The sequence below is a fragment of the Moschus berezovskii genome, chromosome 11, assembly GCF_049115385.1.
Source record: "Moschus berezovskii isolate FMDL1 chromosome 11, NW_MosBer_1.0, whole genome shotgun sequence".
Classification (NCBI taxonomy): domain Eukaryota; kingdom Metazoa; phylum Chordata; class Mammalia; order Artiodactyla; family Moschidae; genus Moschus; species Moschus berezovskii.
This window is the reverse complement of record NC_142470.1, coordinates 18,503,820-18,529,111: the sequence shown is the minus strand read 5'-3', so window position 1 is coordinate 18,529,111 and position 25,292 is coordinate 18,503,820. Positions and strand designations below refer to the sequence as shown.

The 25,292-nt window shown below is 41.5% G+C and overlaps 1 protein-coding gene across 2 annotated transcripts in view; it reads left to right on the top strand.

Annotated features, from left to right (window-relative positions):
- Positions 1-10,554, top strand: part of MBOAT2 (membrane bound glycerophospholipid O-acyltransferase 2) — a 101,920-nt gene extending 91,366 nt beyond the window's left edge. For both annotated transcript variants that reach the window (XM_055401132.2, XM_055401131.2), the window contains exons 8-13: positions 1,845-2,037; positions 2,812-2,915; positions 3,850-3,914; positions 5,193-5,325; positions 6,060-6,211; positions 8,801-10,554. In XM_055401132.2, the coding sequence (XP_055257107.2) occupies positions 1,845-2,037; positions 2,812-2,915; positions 3,850-3,914; positions 5,193-5,325; positions 6,060-6,211; positions 8,801-9,026 (873 nt within the window). In that variant the 3' untranslated portion in view covers positions 9,027-10,554. The remainder of the gene's footprint in view (positions 1-1,844; positions 2,038-2,811; positions 2,916-3,849; positions 3,915-5,192; positions 5,326-6,059; positions 6,212-8,800) is intronic.
- Positions 10,555-25,292: the final 14,738 nt, after the last annotated feature.

The window sequence follows — 25,292 nt, the reverse complement described above, 5'->3', positions numbered from 1 at the left end:
GGGCACTGAGTGAAGAGGGTTGGGGGTGGGCGTGCTCTGAAGGGTATCACGTCTCAGGACGCATCACCCACGTCTCCACATTCATTCCAGCCCCACTGTAGACCTGTGTCCCTAAACCTGGTTCTTCTCTGGTTAGGCTTCCCTGAGAGTTAACTTCTGACCTCCTGCCAGCATGGCGGAGGGGTTGTCCACCTGCTCAGCGGGAGGCCATGGGAACCGGGGGTTACATCTGCCTTCCCAGCTTTAGGCCCCCGGACCCCCTGCCTTTCCAAGTTCCTAATCCCACATTGGCTTAGCTGTTTAAGGGGGTGTCCTGGGTGTGTGTGCCAGCTGGTGTTTGAGGTCAGGTATGTTACTTTAGGGTTTCCCAGGTGGCTCAGTGGTAAAGAACGAGCCTGCCAATGCAGGTGACGTGGATTCAATCCCTGGGTCAGGAAGATTCCCCTGAAGGAGGAAGTGGCAACCCACTCCAGTACTCTTGCTGGAAAATCCCATAGATGAGGAGCCTGGTGGGCTACAGTCCATGGGGTTGCAAAGAGTCAGACGAGACTGAGCACAAGCATGCAACAACTTCTGTTACGTTAACTGTTTTAAAACTGAGACCTAGAAACTAGGGTGTGTAGTCTAAGGGCCATGGTATTTATCATTGTGTTACTAAAAGGGTACATCCAATATTTAGGTTCATGTGTGAGGTCATTTGGTTCATCTCACTTCATTTATAATTGTAATTTTTCTCTAATTACCTGCTGCAAATCTCTTTCTATTCAGATGTGTAGCTTAGGTATTTTGGAGTTGGAGGGTGAAGGAAAGGTCGCCTTATTTTCCTAGAGAAAGCTTTGAAAGACAGCCAGGAAAAGGAGAGTAAGAATAGCCACAGCACAGAGCCCTTGACTGTCCAGTGTCTCCTGACGAGAGCAGCCTGAGAATGAATAAAGTGCAGGGATCTGGCACATGCTCTCACTCTTGCCTTTGAGCCTTTCTTTTGGCCCCGTTACAGAAAGTCTTAAATAAGTGTTTATCTGCAAATTACTGCAGTTAATTGGAATATTATTGGATTCCTGTGTGGGACACTGATCCAAATATTTTGTTTCATTCTTTAATCTGGATCCGGCCTCTTCTTTCGTCTACTTCTTTCTTTCCCTCCGTAGCCTGTAGAATCTCCTTTATACAGAATCAGATTGAAATAGTTTGGCCTCCTGAAAATACAAAAACGCCATGAGTTGGGTTCTCTTGAGGTAATTTAACCTTACCAGAAAAAAGTAAAGGTCTGCCTTTTCTTTCCATCAGAATCTTTTGTATAGATCTTTTGTTTTCTTGGTTGTATTGCTCTTTAGTTCTATCATCTTGAACAAAAATGCATAAAAAGAACTTTTAGGTTTAAGGAAATGTAAAAGTTGTTTATTGTAAAAATAGTTTCCATGAAATACCTAGAACTTGGAAACCAGGGAAGAGGCACAGTGGAAAAAAATACACCGTGTGTGTGTGTGTGTGATCGTATAAAAATCTCTACCCAAATTTATTAATGGTAACGTTTTTACATAATCATCCTATATACCTGTGTTTGCTTTTAGATTATTATTATTTTTTAATTACTGAAAGTCCTGCGAATACAAATTGGGGTTTCTGGTGTGATTTCAGCCATGACCCAGAGGTAGACATAAGGCTTCACGTATTCAAACTGTGAGACAGTGAAGGCTTAAATGCTGAGCATGACAGAGTTCAGGACTTCTGACCGAGTTATACAGGGTTAATAACTATATTCAGAGTGAGTCATCTGGCGATAATACCTGGAAGGAAGTAAAAGGAGTATGGATTAGGTTTATGACAACTTGTCTTGCTTTCAGGTTGCAGTTATTCAGAAACTCTTAATCTGTGGACTTTCCTTAATGTTCCACTTGATCATCTCTAAGATGTTACCTGTGGAGTACAACATTGATGAGCATTTTCAGGCCACAGCTTCATGGCCAACCAAGGTGATCTATCTCTACGTCTCTCTTTTGGCTGCCAGACCCAAGTACTATTTTGCATGGACGTTAGGTAAGTAACGTGTGAATAGGCTTTGCATTAGCATTGGACGTGTCAATAGCCAGGAGGGTGCCCTCTTGAGGATGTGTAGTTCAGGACCAATGAGAAAAACTGGGTCATCTGTGCAGGAGAAACAATTCATGTTTCTCACAGTTCATGCCTTGTGTATAAGGACTGATCCTGAAAACTGTTGAGAAGTATTGGTCACTCAGTTGTGTCCGACTCTTGGCAACCCCATGGACTATAGCCCCGCCAAGCTCCTCTGTCCATGAGATTTCCCAGGCAAGAATACTGGAGTGGGTAGAGATTCCCTTCTCCAGGGGATCTTCCCTACCCAGGGATCGGAACCCAGGTCTCCTGCATTGCAGGGAGATTCTTTACCATCTGAGCCACCAGGGAAGCCCTAAAAACTTTTAGATCCTAAAAGCTGGATCAAGGCCCATTTTATTATAATATCGGATAAAATGAGAATCCGTTCCGTCGCTCAGTCGTGTCCGACTCTTTGTGACCCCGTGGACTGTAGCCTACCAGACTTCTCTGTCCATGGGATTCTCCAGGCAAGAATACTGGAGTGGGTTACCGTTTCCTTCTCCAGGGGATCTTCCCGACCCAGGGATCGAACCCGGGTCTCCCGCATTGGAGGCAGATGCTTTAACCTCTGAGCCACCAGGGAAGCCACTTTAATTAAGTTCAGGGGCATAGTGTATGATAACAGACGTCTTCTGGGGCAGCATGGCAGTTTGTCACACAGGTTTGTAATACTTCCTTTTCCGTTGTGTCTCGCAGCTGATGCCATCAACAATGCAGCGGGCTTTGGATTCAGAGGGTATGACAAAAATGGAGCCGCCCGTTGGGACTTAATTTCCAATCTGAGGATTAGGCAAATAGAGGTTAGTGCATTATCATGCAGTCAGTCACCGTAGGATTCTTACGTGGCATAACTTGCTTTCGTAGATTACAACATGATGTTCCAAGAATGGTGCTGAAAGATTTGTAGTAATAATGCTCACTCTTTCACTCAGCCAGTACTTGTGGGTCATCAGCTGCGTCCCCTGGGCTGGGGGATCTGGTGAATAAGATCGGTACCGTCTGGGCCTTTCTGTCCTTGAATCCAGTGGGGGTTACAGAGAAACAGAATGACTGGCTGTGATCAGAGAGGCGGAGCAGTCCAGCTTGGACTAGTGGCCCAGGGAAGGCGTCCTGGAGGAAGTGATGCCATAGGCTGAGTTCTTAGTAGTGGGCAGCCAGGGGCTCCAGTCAAGGGCGGCAGCCCGAGGCGGAGGGCAGGGTTGTGGTCCTTTCGTTACCTAGCGGTACTGACAGGTGAGGCTGGAGGAATAGAGGCCCTGCTGAGCACAGTCTTAGAGGCTTGAGTGAGGGGCTGGGAAGGTAGGAAGATGTGCAGACCACTCCTCCCGGGGAGCAGGTCCAGAGGGCCCGAGACTCCCTGAAGTTGGGTAGGGGAGGGGCTGAAGGAGGTGAGGGCACAGTAGTGGGGCATCCAGACTGTGCCCAGTGACCGGCCACTGCTGTTCATTCACGTGCTCTGCAGGAGTGTCTTGGGATGATTCCATGACGTCCCCTGTAAGTGTTATTAACGCACAGGAGAAAACGGCGAGAAGTCCGTTTATAACACCTTACGGGTGTTCCCCACAGTAAACGCCTCTTGTAGAATGACGTCACTCCATTAAAGCAGCATTTAAGAGAGAGACCGTACCCCGCCATCACCGTCAAGTGTGTGCTGTTAGCCCAGTCAAAGGTTGCTTACCTTTTAAAGCTTCATTATTTTGTCCACTGAAGAAAAAAAGTTCCTTTGTTTTTCAGATGTCGACAAGTTTCAAGATGTTTCTCGATAATTGGAATATTCAGACAGCTCTTTGGCTCAAAAGGTAAGCTCCTTCCAGAACTGTCTTCAGCTATGCTTTGGCTTCTGGGTCTTGAGGCTGAGCTTCACTGGGTTCACATTCTTGATTAGATTAAATTAAACGAACACTATGACTTTCTGTTAACCGGGAAACACACTGTCCTCCAAAGCAGGGTGGTACCAAGCCTGAGAACTGTTTAGCCTTAAGTCCTCAATGTAGCTACCACAGACCTCTCCTCTTACCTTTAAAGGTGCCCACCAAAGTCTGAAATCGCCAGTATGTCCCTCATTCATGGGAGATTTGACTGAACAAAAGTGGCTACATTACTACCATATGTATGCATTAGATTTTCCACGATAGAATATTCCAGTCCAATAGACCTTTATATGTTGGGTGCAGGATCTGAAGACTGAGCCTCTGCAGTTGGACTTCAAGGTCTTGTTAGAAATACAGCACAGTAATCTCCACATGCTGGTCCTGGTAATGAGGATGATGATGAGAGGGCAGGAGGCATGCAGGCACGGGGGGTGCGGAGAGAAGAGGCCCTTGAGATAAGAATCGTAAAGAGGAGGTTGTCACGTGCACAGGGGAAGACAGAGGACTGATTCCAGACGGCTGGCAAGGTTGGGACAGTGCCCAGAAAGTCCCAGGGGTCCTGTCTCCTTGTTCCCAATGGGATACTGCCAGGGTTTGAGTTTATTTCATAAAACACTGCTCCTATGATAGGGGGACTCTAAGCACCATTCTCTGTAATGCACTTTATTTATGACAAATAGTGACCTCTTGAAACACCCAAAATATACTGTCATCACTTCATGGTGCCTTGAAGTCTCCCCAGTGGCGGCACATTTTCTGAGCTAAATTGTTATGTTATTTTTGTTGTTATATTTTAAATTTCATACCTTAGGAAAAATCTCATTTTCGTGTAAGTTCTCCACCTGTGACAGGAAGACTTTTAAGCACAGCCTGGTTCCCAATAGAGTATGGTTAGATCAATTGAAAGTCCTAAATGTTAGTGAAGAAAATAATAAAATAATGTAAGATAAGAATAACTTATATATTTATTAAAGCTTTTCTGTACATAGTATAGACTCCCCACACACTGGAAATGATCATTTTGGTGATACCAGTAAGAAGACAGAAGTAAAAAATCTTTTCATAAACCTCATAGTAGCCCTAACCTCCCTGAGGCTAATGGCCAAGCTAAGTTGTGGTTGTTTTCCTAAATCCTGACTGGGACTGAAAGAATGATGGTCGTGGGCTGGCAGGCTTCTTACCACTCATATGTGTCGTGGTTTCCAGGGTGTGTTACGAGCGCGCCTCCTTGAGTCCCATCACCAAGACCTTCTTGCTCTCTGCCATCTGGCACGGGGTGTACCCGGGCTATTACCTGACCTTTCTCACCGGAGTGCTGATGACGCTGGTGGCGCGAGCTGTGAGTATGGGGGACGCCTTCTCATCCTGCAGGGCCAGTCACGTGGACTGGGGGCGGAGGCCGCCCCCCCCACCGAGCAGCCTTACTGCTTTGGCCCGGCCAGCCCTGAGCTCCGATGGGTGTGCCTGGCGTGTGTGTTGAGTGAGGCAGGCAGGCCTTACCCACACTCGGTTCATCTGAGAGGAAGGCATAGTAAAGTGAAGCACGGGAAAGCCAGGTGTGCCAGTTCTGCAGGTTACACAGCAGCATTTAAGGAGCTCTAAGCAACTGTCGGACACGACTGAGCGACTGGACTGAACTGACTGAACTGAAGCAGTTGTCACCGACTTGATGAGTTTGAGTGAACTCCGGGAGTTGGTGATGGACAGGGAGGCCTGGACACGACTGAGCGACTGGACTGAACTGAACTGAAGCAATTGTTAACTTCGGGGGGAAGCTTTTAATTTTGATACAATTTCAAATCCACAGAAAAGTTATAAAGAAGCTCCTCTGTGCTCTTCACCCAGATTCACACATTTTTGCCCCCATGCTTCACCATGCTTTTTCTAGTTTTTATACCTATTGATAGGTGTATTAGTTTTCTCTGAACCAGCTTTGCCCATAGTAACAGTACCATTTTAGATGCCTAGCAGCAATATATGAGAGTTTCCTCTATTCCATGTCCTTGAAACAGTTGATGGAGTCGATGTGATTCCATAAGCATTGTTAAAGAGGAGTATTGCTGTTTATTTCAGGTGAGAAATAACTTTAGACATTACTTCATCGAACCTCCCCAGCTGAAATTTTTGTACGATGTTGTAACGTGGATGGCGACTCAGACAGCAATAAGTTACACAGTTGTACCATTTGTACTTCTTTCTGTAAAACCTTCACTCATGTTTTACAGGTAAGTGTTAACTCTTAACAAATGTGCCATTGGAAATTTGTGAAAAAATTTTATTGAAATACAGTTGATTTACAATTTGTGTTAGTTTCAGATGTATACCAAAGGTTTTCATGTATATATATGTGTGTGTGTATATACATACATATACACACTTTTTAAGATTGTTTTCCATTATAGGTTATTACAAGATATTGAGTATACTTCCCTGTGCTATATAGGAGGTCCTTATTGGTTGTCTATTTTATACATAGTAGTGTGTATATTTTCATTCTAGCCTCCTAATTTATTTCTCCCCTGTACCCTTTTCCCTTAGGTAACCATAGGTTTGCTTTCTGTGTCTGTGAGTTGATTCCTGTTTTGTAAATATCAATAAGTTCATTTGTATCATATTTTGAAATTTAGGAAAGCTTCTTGTTTTTAGGTAGAATAGAAAAACAGAACCCAACTTATTTCCTGCAGTTTAGTGCATTGTCAGTTACTTTTACATCTTAAACCTCACAGTCTCAAGTTTATTTATGGAATGATTAACACCGTTTAGACTTGAGATGAGAGTGTGACTTAGAGGACTATCACCTGGGTACCCGCTGCTTCAGATCTCTCCAAAGTTTCACTGGAAAGTGGAGCTCTTCTTTCTACACTTGGACATGAACTACATGGTTGTGGCGATCATTTCATGACATAAAACAGATCGAATCGTCGTGTTGCACACCTGAAGCTAATAGTGTTACTTGTCAGTTATTTCTCGATTTAACAGAGAGAGAGACAGCGGGCTAGCTTTGGCCCGTGGACCGAGGTTGCTCACCCCTGCTCGAGAGCCAGGGGTGGTGAGAGCCCCCTGCTCGAGAGCCAAGGTTTAGGGGTTTGTATGTTACAGTAGATGCTTATGCGTCACTGGAGATATTTTAGGGGTGGAAGTAAATGCTGGGTTGGCCAAAAAGTTCATTCAGGTTTTTCAAGTGTACTTTTTTGGCCAAGGCAGTATATCTTCTGATAGTCACCAGAAGCTATGTATAAAGTCCATGGACCAAGAGTTTAGGCTATCAGACTGCTAACTTCAGAAGAAAAGGAAAACCTATAGAAGATGAACAATAAAGAATATGATGAAGGAGTTAAAAATTATAGCTTGTTCTTTATAACATTATTAATTCTCTTAATTTCTTCAATCAAAAGATAATCAGTTGCTTAAGTTTCACTCTGGGTCCCCTTTTCACTCTTACGGTTCATTGGTGCATCGTCAGCTGTTGTTGATGTTGTTTAGTCGCTCAGTTGTTCCTGACTCTGATCCCATGGGCTGTAGCCCATCAGACTTCTCTGTTCATGGGGTTTCCCAGGCAAGAATAATGGAATGGGTTGCCATTTCCTTCTCTAGAGGAATTATTGTCATCTCTACATGATAGGAATTATTATTTTGAATTCCATATTTTATCTGTCTTTTCTCCCTCACCCACCAAATTCCCCTCCCCTATATTAGATAGTGATCTGTCTGAGATCAAAAGCTTTATTCTTTCATAAATTCTTTATTACCCTAGCATTTAGAATGACAGCAAGAGTATATGGTCACAGAATTATTGAACTGAATATGATAAGAGTCATACAGGCAGACATAAGTAATTCCTGCTAAAATTTCCATTTTAACAGAATTATTACTTCTACTTAAATGTGATTGAGCTATTGATTGGATATTCTGTCTGAGGAACATTGAGATTTACAGCTGTAGAAGCAGTAGGGTACATTGGTTTATATTTTATTTGAGGCATGATACTTATAATACTATTTTTAATAATGTGACCTTTATTTTGTGACAGTAACCATCAAGAAGCTATATTGCTTATCTGTTACATCACTGGGCTTCCGTGATAGCTCAGTTGGTAAAGAATCCGCGTGCAATGCAGGAGACCCTGGTTCAATTCCTGGGTCAGGAAGATCCGCTGGAGAAGGCTACCCACTCCAGTGTTCTTGGGCTTCCCTTGTGGCTCAGCTGGTAAAGATTCCTCCTGCAATGTGGGAGACCTGGGTTCAATCCCTGGGTTGGGAAGATCCCCTGGAGAAGGAAAGGCTACCCACTTCAGTATTCTGGCCTGGAGAATTCCATGGACTGTATAGTCCATGGGGTCGCAAAGAGCCCGACACGACTGAGCTACTTTCACAACAACAACATGACATCACTGGAATATTTGTAACTTAATTAAGGACAGTATGTAGCAGGCAAGGCTTTTACTGTGTCTTTACCACCTGTATTCTTTACTCAATATTTGACTCTGCAGATTTGAGAAATATTGTCAGATCTATGCAGCTATTAATAAGTAAATTTTTATTTTTGTTTTATTTAGTTCTGGCCTTAGGACCCTTACAAAGAAATGTAATATGATGTCTAGTATCATGCTTGTAATTGGCCTAGGTTTGTACAGTGCTTTATGAATACCCACAGGCATACATGATTTGAGTTTCATCTAAGGGGGATTGTTCTTCTAGAAAAATGTAATAAATATACACATCCTAAGGGGCTTGGGACAGTTGTGACAGATGTCAAATTAGGTCTTGTTAATTATCAGAATCTAATAAAGTAAACTTTTCCTTTTTTTTTTTTAGCTCCTGGTATTACAGCCTTCACTTTGCTGGTATCTTAGTATTATTGTTGTTGCCGGTGAAAAAAACTCAAAAAGGAAAGAGTACACATGAAAACGTTCAGCTATCACAATCCAAAAAGTTTGATGAAAGAGAAAATTCTTTGGGACAGAATAGTTTTTTCACAACAAACAGTGTTTGCAATCAGAATCAAGAAATAGCTTCTAGACATTCATCATTAAAGCAATGATGAGGAAAGCACTCTGATGGCTATTTTCTGTATGTTAAGGGGAACCAATCTTAGCACCTTTCAAGGGGTCTGTGTCTGTTGGGGGAAGAAGAGATCACATGGGGGGAAATCGGCCGGTTTTAGGTAGGGAATTCCCTGTATAACAGCTTGGAAATGGAGCGAAATACTCGTCCCATGCCATGTCCTGGTGGGCCACGCCTTATCAAAAAATATTTCCATTATTTCAATGGGCACTCAGGACCTCAGCATATGTCCATAGGGTCATATGTGTGCCCTGTTGCTGAATGTACGCTGTGTGTCCCAAGGCACTGAAGAGAGGGAAGAATAATCGTGTCACTCTGGATAACTGAGAAAATTAACTTCTCCAAATGAATGTCTTGCCTTAAACCCTCTATTTCCTAAACGGTATTTTCAAGTGTGGCATTGTGTGAACGCTCTTTCACTATTTGATGTGTGCTGCACAGGAATTCCAGAAGAATTTGAACAGGATTATTTAAGATTGTGGATACTTTAAAATGCAATAAACATCGCAGTATTTGAAGGGTTTTCCTAAAGTTTCTCAGATGACTACAGTATGTAGTAGAACTGTAAGCAGTGGCGGATGCCAAATTGTAGGTAGTTTGTTTTCCTGGAGAATTTGATCACCCTGTGTCAGAGAACCCTCAAGGAAGGATTCCTTAAACATAGTGAAAGGTTGGTGATGTGGTATTTTAAGCTTATTCTTCTTCAAAAAAGAGAGAAGATGACAAACGAAAGAAGGAAGGCATGAATGAAGCACTGCACCTGGCCCGTGGCACCTGTGTTCATACACACACCTGCACATGGCAGGGGTCCAAGGCTCAGTGGAAGTGCTCCTCACCCCTGTTTACCTGAGTTCTTTGTGATCCTGTAAGGCATAAAACTTTAATAACTTTATAATCACGTTGGATTTTTAAGAAATGTTTCAAACATAAATTATATAGAATTATAAAAGGATAATGAAAGTAATAGCGGGAGATTGCTTGAAGGCTTTGAAAGAGACATCATTGAGTGAAATTACTGTCTAGCGAATCACTTTTTTAATCCTTGCAGAGTTGAATTCGTATTTGGTTACATTTTAGGAAAATGGAAACTTAAAAGTCATTGGGTCTAAGCCACCTTTGTAGAGAACAATATAAATTAATTTCCAAACTCTTTTAACTTCTCCCGTGAAAGTTTTACCGTTAACTCTTGTTAATGAGTTTCAGGTTCTTAAAGCAGAAAATATGCTTTTTATCTTACAGGCCATTTTCACCATAATTCATTTCGCCTTCAGTGGCTGGGTCCTCCTTTGATCCCACAGTCTTATGATGCTGCAGCAGTGAAAGCAGAGGAGAGGGTGTGGTGCCAGCTTGGTATCAGGGTTCCGGTGGCCCAGGGTGATGGATGATGGGCCGACAGGGAGAAGGATGGGCAGGGTCTTCTGGTTTCACTTTTCTGTGACCCTTCTTTTGTGGAATTTATTTTCTTTTTTGCCTTAAATTTTTAAATGAAATGAAAATTGTCTATCTATGATGAGTCTCTCTTTTTTTTCCCCGTCATTAATAAATTTGCAAATGAAAGTTAATGACAGAACAACTCTTTGGCTTAAGCTGTGTAGTATTTCATTTCAGGACTAAAGGAAAAGGAAATGTGGAACTTGGAACTTCTGAGATCTAATCAGCAAAAACACCTTCTCAGAACTTTAGCAATAACCTTGTCTTTGTTGATGTGAAATGCTTTTATTTTTCTAAAGGTAATTTTTTTTCCCACACCTGATGAGGTTAGTTAGCCATACCCTGTTACCTCCTGGGAAAGGATGGATGGCTAAATAAATTTCTTTGTTTTCCCACACACTTGAATTTAAGTGAACTGTGGAATGTGAGAGGCTAGAAAAGAGTAATCATGGAAAGAATCTGCTCCCCTCGCCCCAGCCCCATACCATGCCTCCTCCATTTAATGCTGCAGAGAATCTGATCACTATTAAGAAAAATTAAACAAAGTTAGAGAGTAAAAGACAAGTCTAGGCATGTCATAAATTAAAACAAGAAAGTGTAATAAAAGCTCTTGTTGTTCAGCCTGTCTAGCCATTAACATGGAGAAGGCAATGGCAAGCCACTCCAGTACTCTTGCCTAGAAAATCGCATGGACAGAGGAGCCTGGTGGGCTGCAGTCCATGGGGTCGCTACTAGTCGGACACGACTGAGCAACTTCACTTTCACTTTTCACTTTCACACATTGGAGAAGGAAATGGCAACCCACTCCAGTGTTCTTGCCTGGAGAATCCCAGGGACGGCAGAGCCTGGTTGGCTGCCATCTATGGGGTCGCACAGAGTTGGACACGACTGAAGCGACTTAGCAGCAGCAGCAGCAGCAGCCATTAACAAATAATCATGATTTAGTTCTATTATCTGATTATATTTTATTTCTCAGCCTATAAACCTAATATCACTCTTAGCTATTTTTTTGCTCAGTGAATGTTGTCACAGCACTACCATCCAGAAAGCAAGGCAATTGATCAATTTTCCAGTTACTTTGAAGATACTGCATCATATATATATATATATATATATATATATATATATATATACAGTCCGACTGATTTCCATCCCCCTGGATTATCTAGATTTTTGTTTCTGTATGCCATGGGTTTTTGAATAGCTTTTCTTTAATTTTGGAGAAATTGTAAGTATGCAATCTAGAAGACAAACTATAGAATTCTGATTCTCAGCTTGACCTTCCTCCTCAAGAAGAGACTTTTTGTGCTCTATAAATTGAATATATCTACTTGAAGCGTTGTAAGGGTTAATACTTCTAATTATGGTAGAAGAATTGAAAACTGGTATATCTAAACTGGTATATCTCTACTATGTTAAAGGGATTCATTGTAATATATGATTGCTTCTTTTTTAACCAACAGGATTCAGCTCATATTTATATTATTTCTTCATTCTTCAGTTATCATGAAACCACTCCAGTTATATTTTTGGTTATTATTTTACTACTCAGGGAAAAAACGAACAAAATAATTCTTTTTCCCGCAGTTTTATTTTTTAAAACCATAGCAGTTAATTTATTTTGATGTATCTCACCTGTCACCATTTTACAACTGGCTTTTTCTTAGTTTTCAAAATAAACATTTTTAATCGGAGCTCAGGGTAATTGAAGAAATTTATTTAGCTTCTAAAATACCTAGTATAATAGAGAAAATTTATTTGGCTTCAAAAATGTCCAGCCGCCACTTATGCCTCCACCATACTTTTGTTTTAAAAGTATTTTTGTTAATTGATTCCCACTATGTGAAATTCACATACAGGATTTCCACAGATACCAGGTTTGAGAAAAAAAAATCGCAGTATTAAAGAATGGTTTTTAAATATGAAGGTAGGGGATTTCCCTGGTGGTCCAGTGATTAGGATGCTGAGCTTCCAATACAGGGGCCACGTGTCTGATCCCTGGTTGGAGAACTAAAGATCCTGCATGCTGTGTGGCATGGCCAAAAATAAAATAGAGAAGTTAAACTTATATATATGTGTGTGTGTGCGTGTATATATATATATATATATATATGTGCATATACATATATAAATTAAAAATGGAGGTAACCCACACCAAAGCACTGATTGTCCTGGGAGGAGACCTGAGCATTCATCAGGCACCGTCATTAGGGAGCCTTGTGACTTGGACATGTGACCTGTCCTCCAGAGGAAATTTCCTTAAGAAGCCCAGAGGGTGAGTTCCCAATGTTTATCAGCAGTTGTGTTTGTAATGATTGGATACCATTTGCAGCATCTGTAAAAGTCACCATCAGGTTTGTCTTCATGGTCATTTACTTTGACAACTTGAGCTCAAAGCCCTGACTTTTCAAAAGGTTTTTGAGGCAACAGAGGAAAACCTTACAATCCATTAACTCAGAAGGCATGGCAGCATTCCATTTCTACTAATACAGCCCTTAAAATGAAGCTTTCATAATTAAATAGTGTCCATTGAAGAAAATATTTTCTCCTTTTGCTTTCTCTGCTTTTTTGGTTTCTGTCTGTGCTATGTACAATTGAAGAAGATGTGTGCTAAAAAATACTTTATATGAATTGACAGTTTTATTGGACAAGGTTTACCAACTTCTCAAATATTATTTCATTTAAATAAAATTTAATTATACCTTCTTTTAAACTACAGAAAATAATTACTTTAAAACGTTGCCATTAAAATAATCCTAAAATGTATATTTTATTCAAGGACTAGATGACATATAGGACAAAAATCTTTCCTATTTAAAATGTATACCTTGTAAATTTCATTTGTAAATTCATGATCACCTCTGGCCATTTATCCTTTGTTTCCTTATTTTAAGTTGTCCTAAATTATTTATTGATTTGAAGAGTTCTGCATTTTAGTTGAAAGAAAAAAAATTACTTGAGAGAATAACTGTTTCAGAATGGTGCCTCTTATTACTGTGTCAGTGAAGCATTTGTCCCAAGTTTTCGATATAAACCAGTATTTTGTGGAGTTTTATTCAGCCACTAATAGTCATTCCTGGCTGAAGTTGAATATACCAGATTTGACAGAGGTGCAGAATTATCTCTAAATAACACTGTGAAATGTAATCCTAACTGCCCTCAAGGACCTAATAAAGCTACACTTAACCCAGTGTACATTTAACAAACACCTGATTGTTTATACACTTAAGTTAGATACTGAAGTTGTGCTTTCTACAGCCCTTCCTTGTAAAAGTGCTTGTGTATCAGGGCACACTCCTTATCGGGAAGAGGAAGATTGGCATTAAAAAAAGAAATGCCACTCTGAAATGTGGATTTGCAAGACTAGGATGCAGAGGGTCTCTATGGTGTTTTTCTTCAGCACCATGTAGTCAAATCTATTTATAGTAATTTATTACAGAAGAAAATTTTAAATGAAATTTTCCACATTGGCATTTTGTAGGACTGCTCTTAGAATCAATGACTAAGCTGCTTTTTCAGGCTCTTGTACAGAGCATGCAGCCAATTACATTTTACTTGGTGGGCTGCTTAATAATGTTTTTATGTATTTTCAAATAATATTTATTTTAAGAGGTTTTTAACATTATGCAAACCCCAGTAAAGAACTGACTCTACAGGTCATTGATTGAGAAGACTTTCTGAAATGGAGCCTAAAGACACATTTTTATGCCAACTAATTTGTCTTGCCTTTCTTGCAGTACAGGTTTTATAAAGCAAAGAGACAAAAAACCCCGAGACTTTATGTTCTATAAATAAGAGTATAAAGATCCATGCAAAATGACTATCTAAAGCTTACTTGGTGATGCATAATCGTCTCTCCAGTCACATTTTATCAAATTTTGCTACTATAAAAGGAAATGGAAATAATAATGGAAAACCAAAAGTTACAGAGCACCATCAGTGGAATAACTAACCATTTTCTTAATAACACGTTTGAAATGGAAAAAGTGACTGGCTGCCTTTTACTGGAGTCATAAATGACTGTATCCTGCCCAGTCTCTGCTGGAGTTACTTTGAGAAGTTGATCTGTTAATATTCCTCTTTGTTTTTTCTTACTAAAGGGCAAACACATGTAAAGAATTTCAGATATGCTTCTTTTATGATATTAAGTATTTCTGGTTCTGTATGTACGGGTTTATCATCAAAGTACATTTGCTCCTGACTTTTTATTACAGGACAGAGGAATCAAATGTTGAGCACACACTTGCTCCATCTCAGTCACCTGTACACAGCTGTCTCCCCAGACCTGCAGGAGCATGATGGAAAGCAGTAGGAATGAAAGTAAAAGTAATTGTGGTGAAACAAGAGAAACCCTCCTCCATAGAGTGTGGAAATGTGTGATTTCATTCCTGCCTTCCTTTAAAGGTTGCATCTTGATGTCTGCGTAGGAGTAGTTGAACATTGTCACCCCAACACGAGGGGCTCCGAGCTCCAGCAGCTGGTATTCAAAGCCCTTCGCTTGCCGTCCCTGGGGGAGAACAAATAGATCGTGGTGTTCTGTGCTTTATGTTTTTATGATTCCAAAATATTTTTTTAAAGAAGTGTTATTTTTTGACAGATCCATGAACTAGTTCCTGTTGTCTGGTAAATGAAAACTACCACTGTGTCTGTTACACTGTGACGTGATATTTCATAACCACACATTTCTAGTCTGCATCCCAAGAGCTGCACTGGTAGCTTATTGCTGGGTTTCAAAGGTGTTTTTAACTGAACATCTAAATGTTTTTTTTTCTAATTTGTGTGTCTTTAAAAATGATTAAACAGTAGTTTAAAATATACATGTGTGTGTTTGCTAATTGCAGAGCCTTTAAATTCAGTCTTTAGAACTGACTGTCAGAGAAGTAGCAGTCATGAGAAGTAAAGGTCTGTTTTCATTGAAGGATTCTTCCGTTGGGTGGTAATACTCCCAGGAGTCATTGACTTTTTAACTGGTTAAAGAAGATACAAAAGAAACTATTGTCGATTATAAACACTTGGGGAGACGGAAAAACTTAGGTTAGTAGTATATAGCAGCAGAGGATGAGATAGTTAGATGGCATCACTGACTCAATGGACATGATCTTGAACAAACTCCAGGAGACAGTGGAGGACAGAGGAGCCTGGCGTGCTGCAGTTCATGGGGTCAGAAGAGTTGGACATGACTTAGAGACTTTATGTTCTGTAAAGAACCAACAGCAAGGTGAGGAAGATGCTGCCTGTCCTCAATTACAAAGAAAAAGAGTTGACTTTCCCAGTCCTGCTGTTGGCACATCTACTGCACTTGTATCTGGATCTGGTTTTTGCTTTTGTGAAGCGGAGTGTTGGACAGCCACTTGGTCTCTGTACCGTGATTACAGACTTCAGGGAATTTTGGAGTGCACTTCCGGTTCTTGCAGATGCGGTCTTGGACAGCTGTGGGGAAAACATATTGCATTGTACAGAGATGCTAGATGAATAGCTATGAGTAAGTCCGGTTTTGGTCCTTTCTCGCTGGAGGGCAGCGATGGCAGGTTTGAATGACCCCATTTGGAGGTTGGTGAAATTGAGCCATGACCAGGAATTGCCTGCCAACACAGTACCTCCATCGGCTTGTCCTGACAGGCTCGGCAGCGAAGGTAACTTGATTCACTTCACAGTAGGAGAGGCTGGGAGGCCATAATAACAGGACTCCCCTTATTTATAGATGAACATTGTAAGAGGTTTTGTATTTTTTTCTATAAATTCTTCATTCCACAATTATTGAATGAGTTCCAGCCCAATGTATTAGGTAACGAAAGAAATCAGGTCCTTGCCATTGCAGAGCTAATAAATAGTCACCATATAATATGGTAAATGCTTTATTAGAGGCAAGAACTATTGGTGGGATCAGGGGGCAGGAAGAGGCACAAAGGAGTTGGCACTTGGGTTTGCAAGGAAGCGTTTTAGTGGGCCAAGAGAGAGGTGCAAGGGGAACTAATTAGAAAAACAGTTTGTGGTTACTATTCAGTTGCTAAGTTGTGTCCAACTCTTTGTGACCCCATGGATTGCAGCATGCCAGGTTCCTGTCCTCCACTATCTCCTGGAGTTTGCTCAAATTCATATCCACTGAGCTGGTGATGCAGTCTAATCATTTTATCCTCTGCTACCCTCTTCTTTTGCCTTCAGTCTTTCCCAGCATCAGGGTCTTTTCCAATGAGAAAAGCATATGTCAAGAGATTTATAGTGTTTACACAAATAGAATAAAAACAAGGAGAGTTATGCAAGTTTTGATCTACTATGTGCTGACTTTCTATTTAACAATAACTTCATTCCCCCCAATTAGAAAAGGGAGTAATAGGAAAACATTGAATTTAGCCAGTGCTTAAAAATAAGACTTTACAAGCTATTTCAAGCATATAGTTCAGTACAGAACATTAAAACATATTCTTATGTGCCCACCACTCAGATAGAACAGATGATTTTGCTTTGCCACGTTAGGTTTAAAGTTTTTCTTTTTCTCATAAAAAGAAGATTGCACATAGGGCCAGCTCACCTTCCCGCGCCTCCTCCCCCCGCCCCCCCACCAAAAGTCACATCAATGTGAGCCTTTCGGGGTAAGTTTTTCATTTGATCACCTTCATTCTTAAAAGCTTAGCCATGTGACTTAAAAATAATTTTGTGCTCACTTTCCTTTAGTTTTCTCGGTGTTTATAGCAAGATGGGTTATGTTGGCTCAACCTGCTTGTTGCTAGAGCCACATGTCAGGTCAGATTTTTAATATCATTAAAAGATGGCATTTCACTTTACTAGTAAGATCCTTTCTATTATGATGGATCTTTTATTTTTTGAGTCTGCTTTGTTTTGTGCTTGAGTCTTCTTTTTTATTGAATCATCCCAAGTGACACCCATGATATCCTTTAGCCCAGACTGATACTCCTCCCAGCAGAAGGGTATGTCTCAATCCACTAGCCAGGGTACAGCTAGAAGCTCTGTGCCCAGGAGAGAGGTGCCATTCACCCATTGCCATAGCTTTTTTTCAGGATGAGCATGACCACAGCTTTAGAAAAGCAGGCCTAGGATCTGAGCTTAGCCACCTGCTGTTGATAACCATCAGTGGGGAAGTCAGCTGCTCAGCATCCTGAGACTGAAGGCCGTGAGAAGATGAGGCCCTTGTAGTTGGCCAGAGGGGCTGCCAGTCCCCTGGAAAGATGAGTTCCTGTTTTCTCTCTCCATGCTTTTTTAATGCATGAGTCATCAGCTTCAAGAAGAGGCTATAGAGAGATAAAATAACAAGTACTGGAAATCCATCCTACAATCCTGAACCTCTATAATAAATCTTACAGGAAGAGTCAGCATGGCACCCTTGCTTCTTAATTGTCCCCAACACTCACTGAGCCACTTCTGCAAGGGTCGTTTCTTGCCTCTTACTGAATGGGGTGGTTAATTCTCTTTTTGTATCATTCAATCTCCACCGCGTTTGGTTATGTTGACCACTCTCTTGAGGTTCTTTTCTCAGCGTCTGCGAAACTGTCCCTGGCTTCTCCTTCTGCCTCTGGAGAATCGTTCTTAAGTCAGCCGAGATCCCTTGTCTTGGCTTCAGTTCACACACTCGTCTGCTCACATAGGTCCTCTGAGCTGGTCCTACCTTCAGCTCAGACCTCTGTCCCCTAACTACCCCTCACTCCCAACTCCAGCTAAATACCTCCACCCAGAAATCACAAGCAGACTCAGAACATCCAAACCTGTCATCCTGTTCCATCACCCCCCAAAATGGGTGATTCGTCTTGCCCTGCTCAGGTTTCCTTCGTTTCCCGTCAGAAGCCTGTCCATCCCCTCACCCTTTATGCCTTGCCCACCATCATGTGTTGCCAGCCAGCGTGTGTCCTCTCTCCCGGACAAGTGGCTTCATTTCCACCAGCCCTGGCTCACCATTCCTCACCTAGCTCATAGCAACGACCTTCCAACTGGTCCTCCATCCTCCAGCTGTCAGTCTCTCAAATGTGGTCTTGAGTCATCTTTCTATAGTCAACGGATTGGGTTTTTATTTTCCTGCTTCAAAAATGAAACTGTTAACCAAAGCCTTTGTGATAAACTCAAAACTTTCCATGATCTAATAACCCCTGCTTAGCCCTCAGCATGCTTCTGTCTCCCGATTTACCCCTTCCCAGTACAGACATAGTGCTGTAGATTGAATCTGTCCCCCAAAGTTCATGTTGACATCCTAACTCCAAGGTGATGGTCTTTGGAGGTGAAGTTTGGTGTGAGTGATTAGGTCATGAGGGCAGGCCTTCATGAATAGGGTTTATTGCCCCTACAAAAGACTCCAAAAGAATCTTAAGAATATATATATATATACACATATAAAATATGCATATACATATAAAATAGTCATATACATATGAATGAATGAATCACTTTGCTGTATGCCCAGAACTAAAACAAAATTGTAAGTCAACTATAGTTCAATAAAAAATAAAATTGAATTTTAAAAGACCCCTGAGAGCTCCCTTCCCCCTTTCCCCATGTGAAGATACAGCAAAAAGTTGTCCATTTGCACCCTGGAGGAGGGCTCCCATCAGAAGCTGACCGTGCTGGCATCCTGGCCTTGAACTTCGAACCTCCAGAACTGTGATGAAGAAGTTTTTGTTGTGTATAAGCCACCCAGTCTCTGGTGCTTTGTCCAGCTGTCTGAACAGGCTACGGCACCTTCTGCTGAGTCAGGTTGGGTCATTATCCTTCCTCCAATCTCTCTCCCATGCCCGTTACCTGCTGCCCCTTTTACCCAGAAATCCCATCTACACCACTTTCTCCCCACCCTTCCCTTCCCACTAACTCCTGCTTCATCATCGAGGGGCAGCCTCTCCGTCTCTGGTCAGGAAAGTTCAGTGAGCTTGTGCTGTGTGCCAGGCACTAAGATGAATGTGAGTGTGCTCAGTCGCTCCGTCGTGTCCAACTCGGCAGCCCCATGGACTGTAGCCTGGCCATCTCTTCTGCCTGCCAGGCTCCTCTTATCCGTGGAATTTTCCAGGCAAGAATACTGGAATGGGTTGCCATTTTCTACTCCAGGGGATCTTCCCAACCCAGGGATCAAACTCACGTCTCTTCAGTCTCCTTCATTGGCAGGAGGATTCTTTACCACTAGCGTCAGCTGGGAAGCTCACTAAGATGAATGCTAAGCATCAAACATAAGATGCTTTTCCTTAGGCAGCTCTTCCTGAACCTTGCCATCACAGGTTCTCTATTCTCATATGTACCTTACCCTCTTTACTCAGTGCTGTCATTGTTAATATATAATATATATTTGTTCAGAGTTGTACAGCCAAAGGAGGAGGTAGGGTGACGAATGCAGAACAACATGCAAATTCATGAATTATCTGTATTTACTCCAGACTAATAAACTAAGTCCTTTAGCTATGGGACCTCCATTCCCAGGGACCCTTATTACTGGCCACAACTTGTGGTTGACATAGGGATAGAGTCCCAAAGTCGCCACATCGCACGGAAGAGACACAAACGTGTCAAGATGCTTACAAATCACATTTAAGTCATGAGGACTACATACATCTCAGGTGTGGGCATAAACAATTATTTAGAAAGACAATCATTGCTTTATATGTGCTAAACTGAAGCAATCTATAGTTCTTGATACAAATAAATTACCTTTTACACAAAGCAAGGACGTTTTGTAGAATTTGATTAATTTTAGAAAATTATGCCAAAAACCATTACACTAAGACTGAAGGTGTTTTGGATAAACTATAAGGTCCTACTGTATAACACAGGGAACTGTATTCAATATCACGTGATAAACCATTATAGGAAAGAATATACAAAAGAATGTGTATACATATATATATATGTATGTGTATGTGTTCAGTTGCTCAGTTGTATCTGACTCTTTGTGGCCCCATGGTCTGTACTCGCCAGGCTCCTCTGTCCATAGGGTTTTCCAGATAAGAATAATGGAGTGAGTTGCCATTTCCTCCTCCAGGGGATCTTCCTGACCTGGGGATCGAAACTGCATCTCTTGTATCTCCTGCACCAGCAGACGGATTCTTTACCACTAGCACCACCTGGGAAGCCCTATATATATATATATATATAACTGAATCACTTTTCTGGACAGAGAAATTAACATTGTAAATCAATTATACGTCAATAAAAAACAGACTGAAGGTGTTTTGTAGACAAGGTTAAGTGTTTTCTATCCAAGCCTTCAGATTAGGAATTACTCATTGGTTCCTCCATACCCACACTAACTGATGTCCCCACCTTTTACATTAGGCACCACACAGCTAGTAAAATGCATTCCAAGGAGTCAAACAAACACCCACCGTTCTGTCATTGACAACCAATTTTAATATTTGGGGGTTATTTCTAGTGTTTTTTTTCCTACTGCTAGATAAAGAGATATATTTTACAAAATAATTTTGTAAGCTTCATTTTTCACTGATATTTTGTATCTCTCTTTCCCTATTTCACCTAATAAGTTTACTTAGAAGGACAATAACAAGAAAAGAGAAATGAAGGCTGCAGATTAAATAAGCCACGAGTGTCACTTCAGTCGTGTCTGACTCTTTGTGACCCTCTGGACTGTAGATCGCCAGGCTCCTCTGTTCATGGAATTCTCCAGGCAAGAATACTGGAGTGGGTTGCCATGCCCTCCTCCAGGGGCTCTTCCTGACTCAAGGTTCGAACCCACATCTCCTGCCTCTCCTGCATTGCAGTCAGATATTTTTACCACTGAGCCACCAGGAAAGCCCTAAATAAGTCACATGCTTACTGAACTCTACTGCACCCTGTAAAAACCAGAAAATCAGTTGTTAGTTTCATTTGTAAATGTATGTGGAGCAGTAAGAGAGTAGGTCATATCTGCTTCTCTGGCTTTATACTGGGTGCACAGTATTTCCCTGAAAGTGATTTTATTTCAAGGACACATCAGGCCATATATAGATAAAATGTATTAAAACTTGTATCAACTTTCCTCAAGAACAGATAAATAGACAATGGAATGATTCAAGACAGATCCAATATAAGGAAACCACCCAGATGACTGTCATCTGACTCTCTGAATTGGTTTGCTAAGGGAGAAACTGACTAACAGTGAAGAACTATGGAATTTTATGCCAACAATCATGTGCCCCTGACATGTTATTCCACTAGGAATTTGGACCCATAAGCCACAACTTGGTAAATATTTTTAGTATATCGTGGTGGCGCTTTTTGGGGCAACTTCCTCTGTGGACGGCTAAACAATTTGAGTTTCATGCTGCCATGGTGAGTGCATGGAAGTGTCTTTTAACATCCAGAGTCATAGCGTTTTTGAATATGTTTATGTTTGCCCGGTCATCTCTATTTTCTTCAGTATTCAAAATGGAAAACCTAGCTATCCCCCTACAGCTCTGTACAGTCCACCACCGACTCTCTTCCCAGCCTGCCACTACCCTGGGATTCATGGCACATTTTTGGTAAAATAGCCTCTATTTCCTCAAATTTCCTACACCTTTTGTGCTAATGAAAACCCAGGCCATGACTTCCCTTGAAGACTTCACAAATGGTAGCTGGTTTTCCTTGCTCATCACTGGGCCTGGAGGTAGGGTGGGTACCTTCCCTCCTCAATGGCATATGTAAACAATCACCCCTGCTTTCTTCCTAAAATACCAGAGTTTAGAAGCTCATGTCATCCTACCTTGCTGCCACCATCAACAGACTTCCCTGGTCACTCCCCACTAGAAAAGATTAAAGCCTGGTTATTGTCATTCTCCAACAAAAGACCCTTGATGATGTCAATATCCTTGGAGAAGAGCCTGCCAACACTCTGGCCTCCCGGTTGCCTGCCCAGCTATCCTCCCATGATCCAGCACCCATTCTACTCAGATCCCCTTTAGATGTGCGTTAGATCTTGTTATCATCAACAGTCTCCATTTCCTGCCTTTCACTCCCAAGCACCTCCCACTCTCTGTCTCACTCCCTTTAGTAGACAGACCCCATCAGCTCTTCGATACCACAAAGCATACTTCAATCCGGTGATCTTAACGCACGTTCTCACTCCTCCAGGTGGCCCTTGTGGTAAAGAATCCACCTGCAATGCAGGAGATGTAAGAGACACAGGTTTGATTCCTGGGTAGGGAAGATCCCCTGGAGGAGGAAATGGCAACCCACTCCAGTATTCTTACCTGGAGAATCCCACGGACAGAGGAGCCTGGCAGGCTACAGTGCATGTGGTTGCAGAGAGTCCGACAAAACTGAGCGTGCACATGTAACCTAACTCCTCCCTTAAGCTGCATAGACTCTCTGCTCTCTAATTAGTTTGTAGTAATGCTTACTGCTACGGCTTGAGCCCTGTTGACTGCTACAGGCTTCTGTCCTAAAAGCTTGGAGATTCTGATGAATTCTATGTTGTGTGATCCAGCAAAGAAGAAAAATGAAGTGCTGAACATTGCAAAAAGATGTTCTCAAATAAAAAGTTTGTTTTATATATATGTATACCAAATACTTTGGGACTTCCCTGATGTCTCTGTTGGTAAAGAATCTGCCTGCAATTCAGGAGACCCAGGTTTGATGCCTGGGTGAGGAAGATCCCCTGGAGAAGGGCACAGCAACCCACTCCAGTATTCTTGCCTGGAGAATCCCATGGACAGAGGAGCCTGGCAAGTTATAGTCCATGGGGTTGCAAAGAATTGGACATGACTGAGTGACTAAGCACATACCAAATACTTTATGTATATACGCTAAGAATAGTCTTATATTTACATAAAGTGTGGTAAAGATAGTATAGCATTTCCATGTACTCCACATGTTTCCCAATGGTTAACATCTCACATTAGCCACAATAATAAACCAATGCTAAATAAAGTCCACACTTTATTCAGATTTCCTTGGCCTTTTTGTTGCAAATCTCTTTTTTAGAAGTCAGGGAACTCTAGTGGTATGTTAAAGGAGATTGCTTCTTCAAATGTTTCTGTATTTTTGAAATACTTTATAATGAACACATATTCCTTTTTTAGTCAAAGAAAGACTTTTTCAAAGCAAGGTGGCGTGTGAAACATCTTAAGATTTCTGTGGAAAATCTGACGTACAGTGAAACTGAAACCATGTGAAAAGATTGGACTGCTGAAGTCATTATCTCAATATGCTGATCCTGTTGAAACAGATAAAAGTGTGATTAAAATTACAGTCTTGATGGGAAGAACGGTGAGGACTTGAAAGCTAACTCATGTTCTTCCCTCTCTGTAACATCGCATGACAAGTAAGCCAGAGTCTTGAAGTGATTTGAGTGATTCTGAAGCAAGAAACCCTTAGGATGCCTTTGCCAGAAAGATTTAGGCAAGCTGCATAAACCCCAAAAAGACCAATGGACAGAGTGATCCATTTGAAACAAAACTGAGGAGAAAGCATTTCAGTTCTATTTTTACAACCATCATATCATCACAAGATGAGGGTTTGAGTCCACAAATATGAAAGGAGTCAACGGCACTTGGCAGAAGTGAGAAATATTTATTATCACAATAGATAAAATTTACTAAATGTAACCACTATGTAAATGGAGAAGAATGGGCTACAGTGGAGTTAAGAAGCAACTTTAAACAACAAGGTCCTACTGCAGAGCACAGAGAACTTTACCAGTATCCTATGATAAACCATAATGGAAAAGAATATTTAAAAGAATGTGTATATATGTATAACTGGATCACTTTGCTGTAGAGCACAAACTAACACATAATTGTAAATCAACTATGCTCCAATAAAAAAAGGGAATTAAAAAAATTTTTTTTTAAAAAAACCACTTTATTTTTCCTGGAGACAGCTCCTGTAAACGCTCCCTGCCTACTTCTTGTTTCCTGGACAACATTTCTGATTGGTCTTATAATTTTCATAATCTTTTCTCCTCAGTCTTGGATCACTGAATATCACCTAATCACGTTTGGTCATTAAAAATCCTTATTTTAGTAACGAAATGCCTAATCTGGACTGTTAATAAAACCCCTGAATATAAGGTTTCTCCCTTCCCCAGTTTAGACTTGCCATAGACGGGAGGCGTGTGTGTGTTCTAAATCTCTTCAGTCACGTTCAACTCTTTGAAGCAACACTATGGACTATAGCCCACCAGGTTCCTCTGTCCATGGGATTCTTTAGGCAAGAATACTGGAGTGGGTTGCTGTAGTGGGAATTTCTAATAATGTACTTTCACAGCCTTGAGAAATTTCATAGAAATAGCACCTGGAAAAACAGCATATATCAAGAAACAGTGTTGATGATTATTTTTCATGTTTTTCTTACAACCCTAAGTCCAGACCCAGAAGGAAGTATGACTGGGATCATGAAAGCATGGACCTTGGAACACCGGGTTGGGTTGGCGTTAGGTAGGAACACTGCCTACGCACTTGCTGATTGTTGCCGAGACTATCCCAGAAGGAAATGGGGGTCGCGGAGAGTCGGACACGACTGAGCGACTGAACTGAACTGAAAAACAAGGAGATCTGGATTATGTCAGTGTAGTGTCCTGGGAAAGATAGATCAAAGAAAGTTTTGTAGTCTGCAATTAGGAATAAAAGCTGAACTCAGAGTGGACTCTGCATCTCAGTCCAATAGAGGCTGCAGGTCCCCTGACCCATTGCACTAGTTTTGTGTTCTGTTTTCATTCTTTTTGCTTGCTCCTGGACCTTTAGGGCAACAGGTTGCCGTGTCCTCCTTCATGGGATCTTCCTGACCCAGGGATTGAACCCATGTCTCCTGCATTGGCAGGTGGTTTTTTTGTTTTTTTTTTTTACCACTAGCGCCACCTGGGAAGCCCATGGAAGGGGGACCCTAGTCCATAAACCCATTCCCTGCTCCA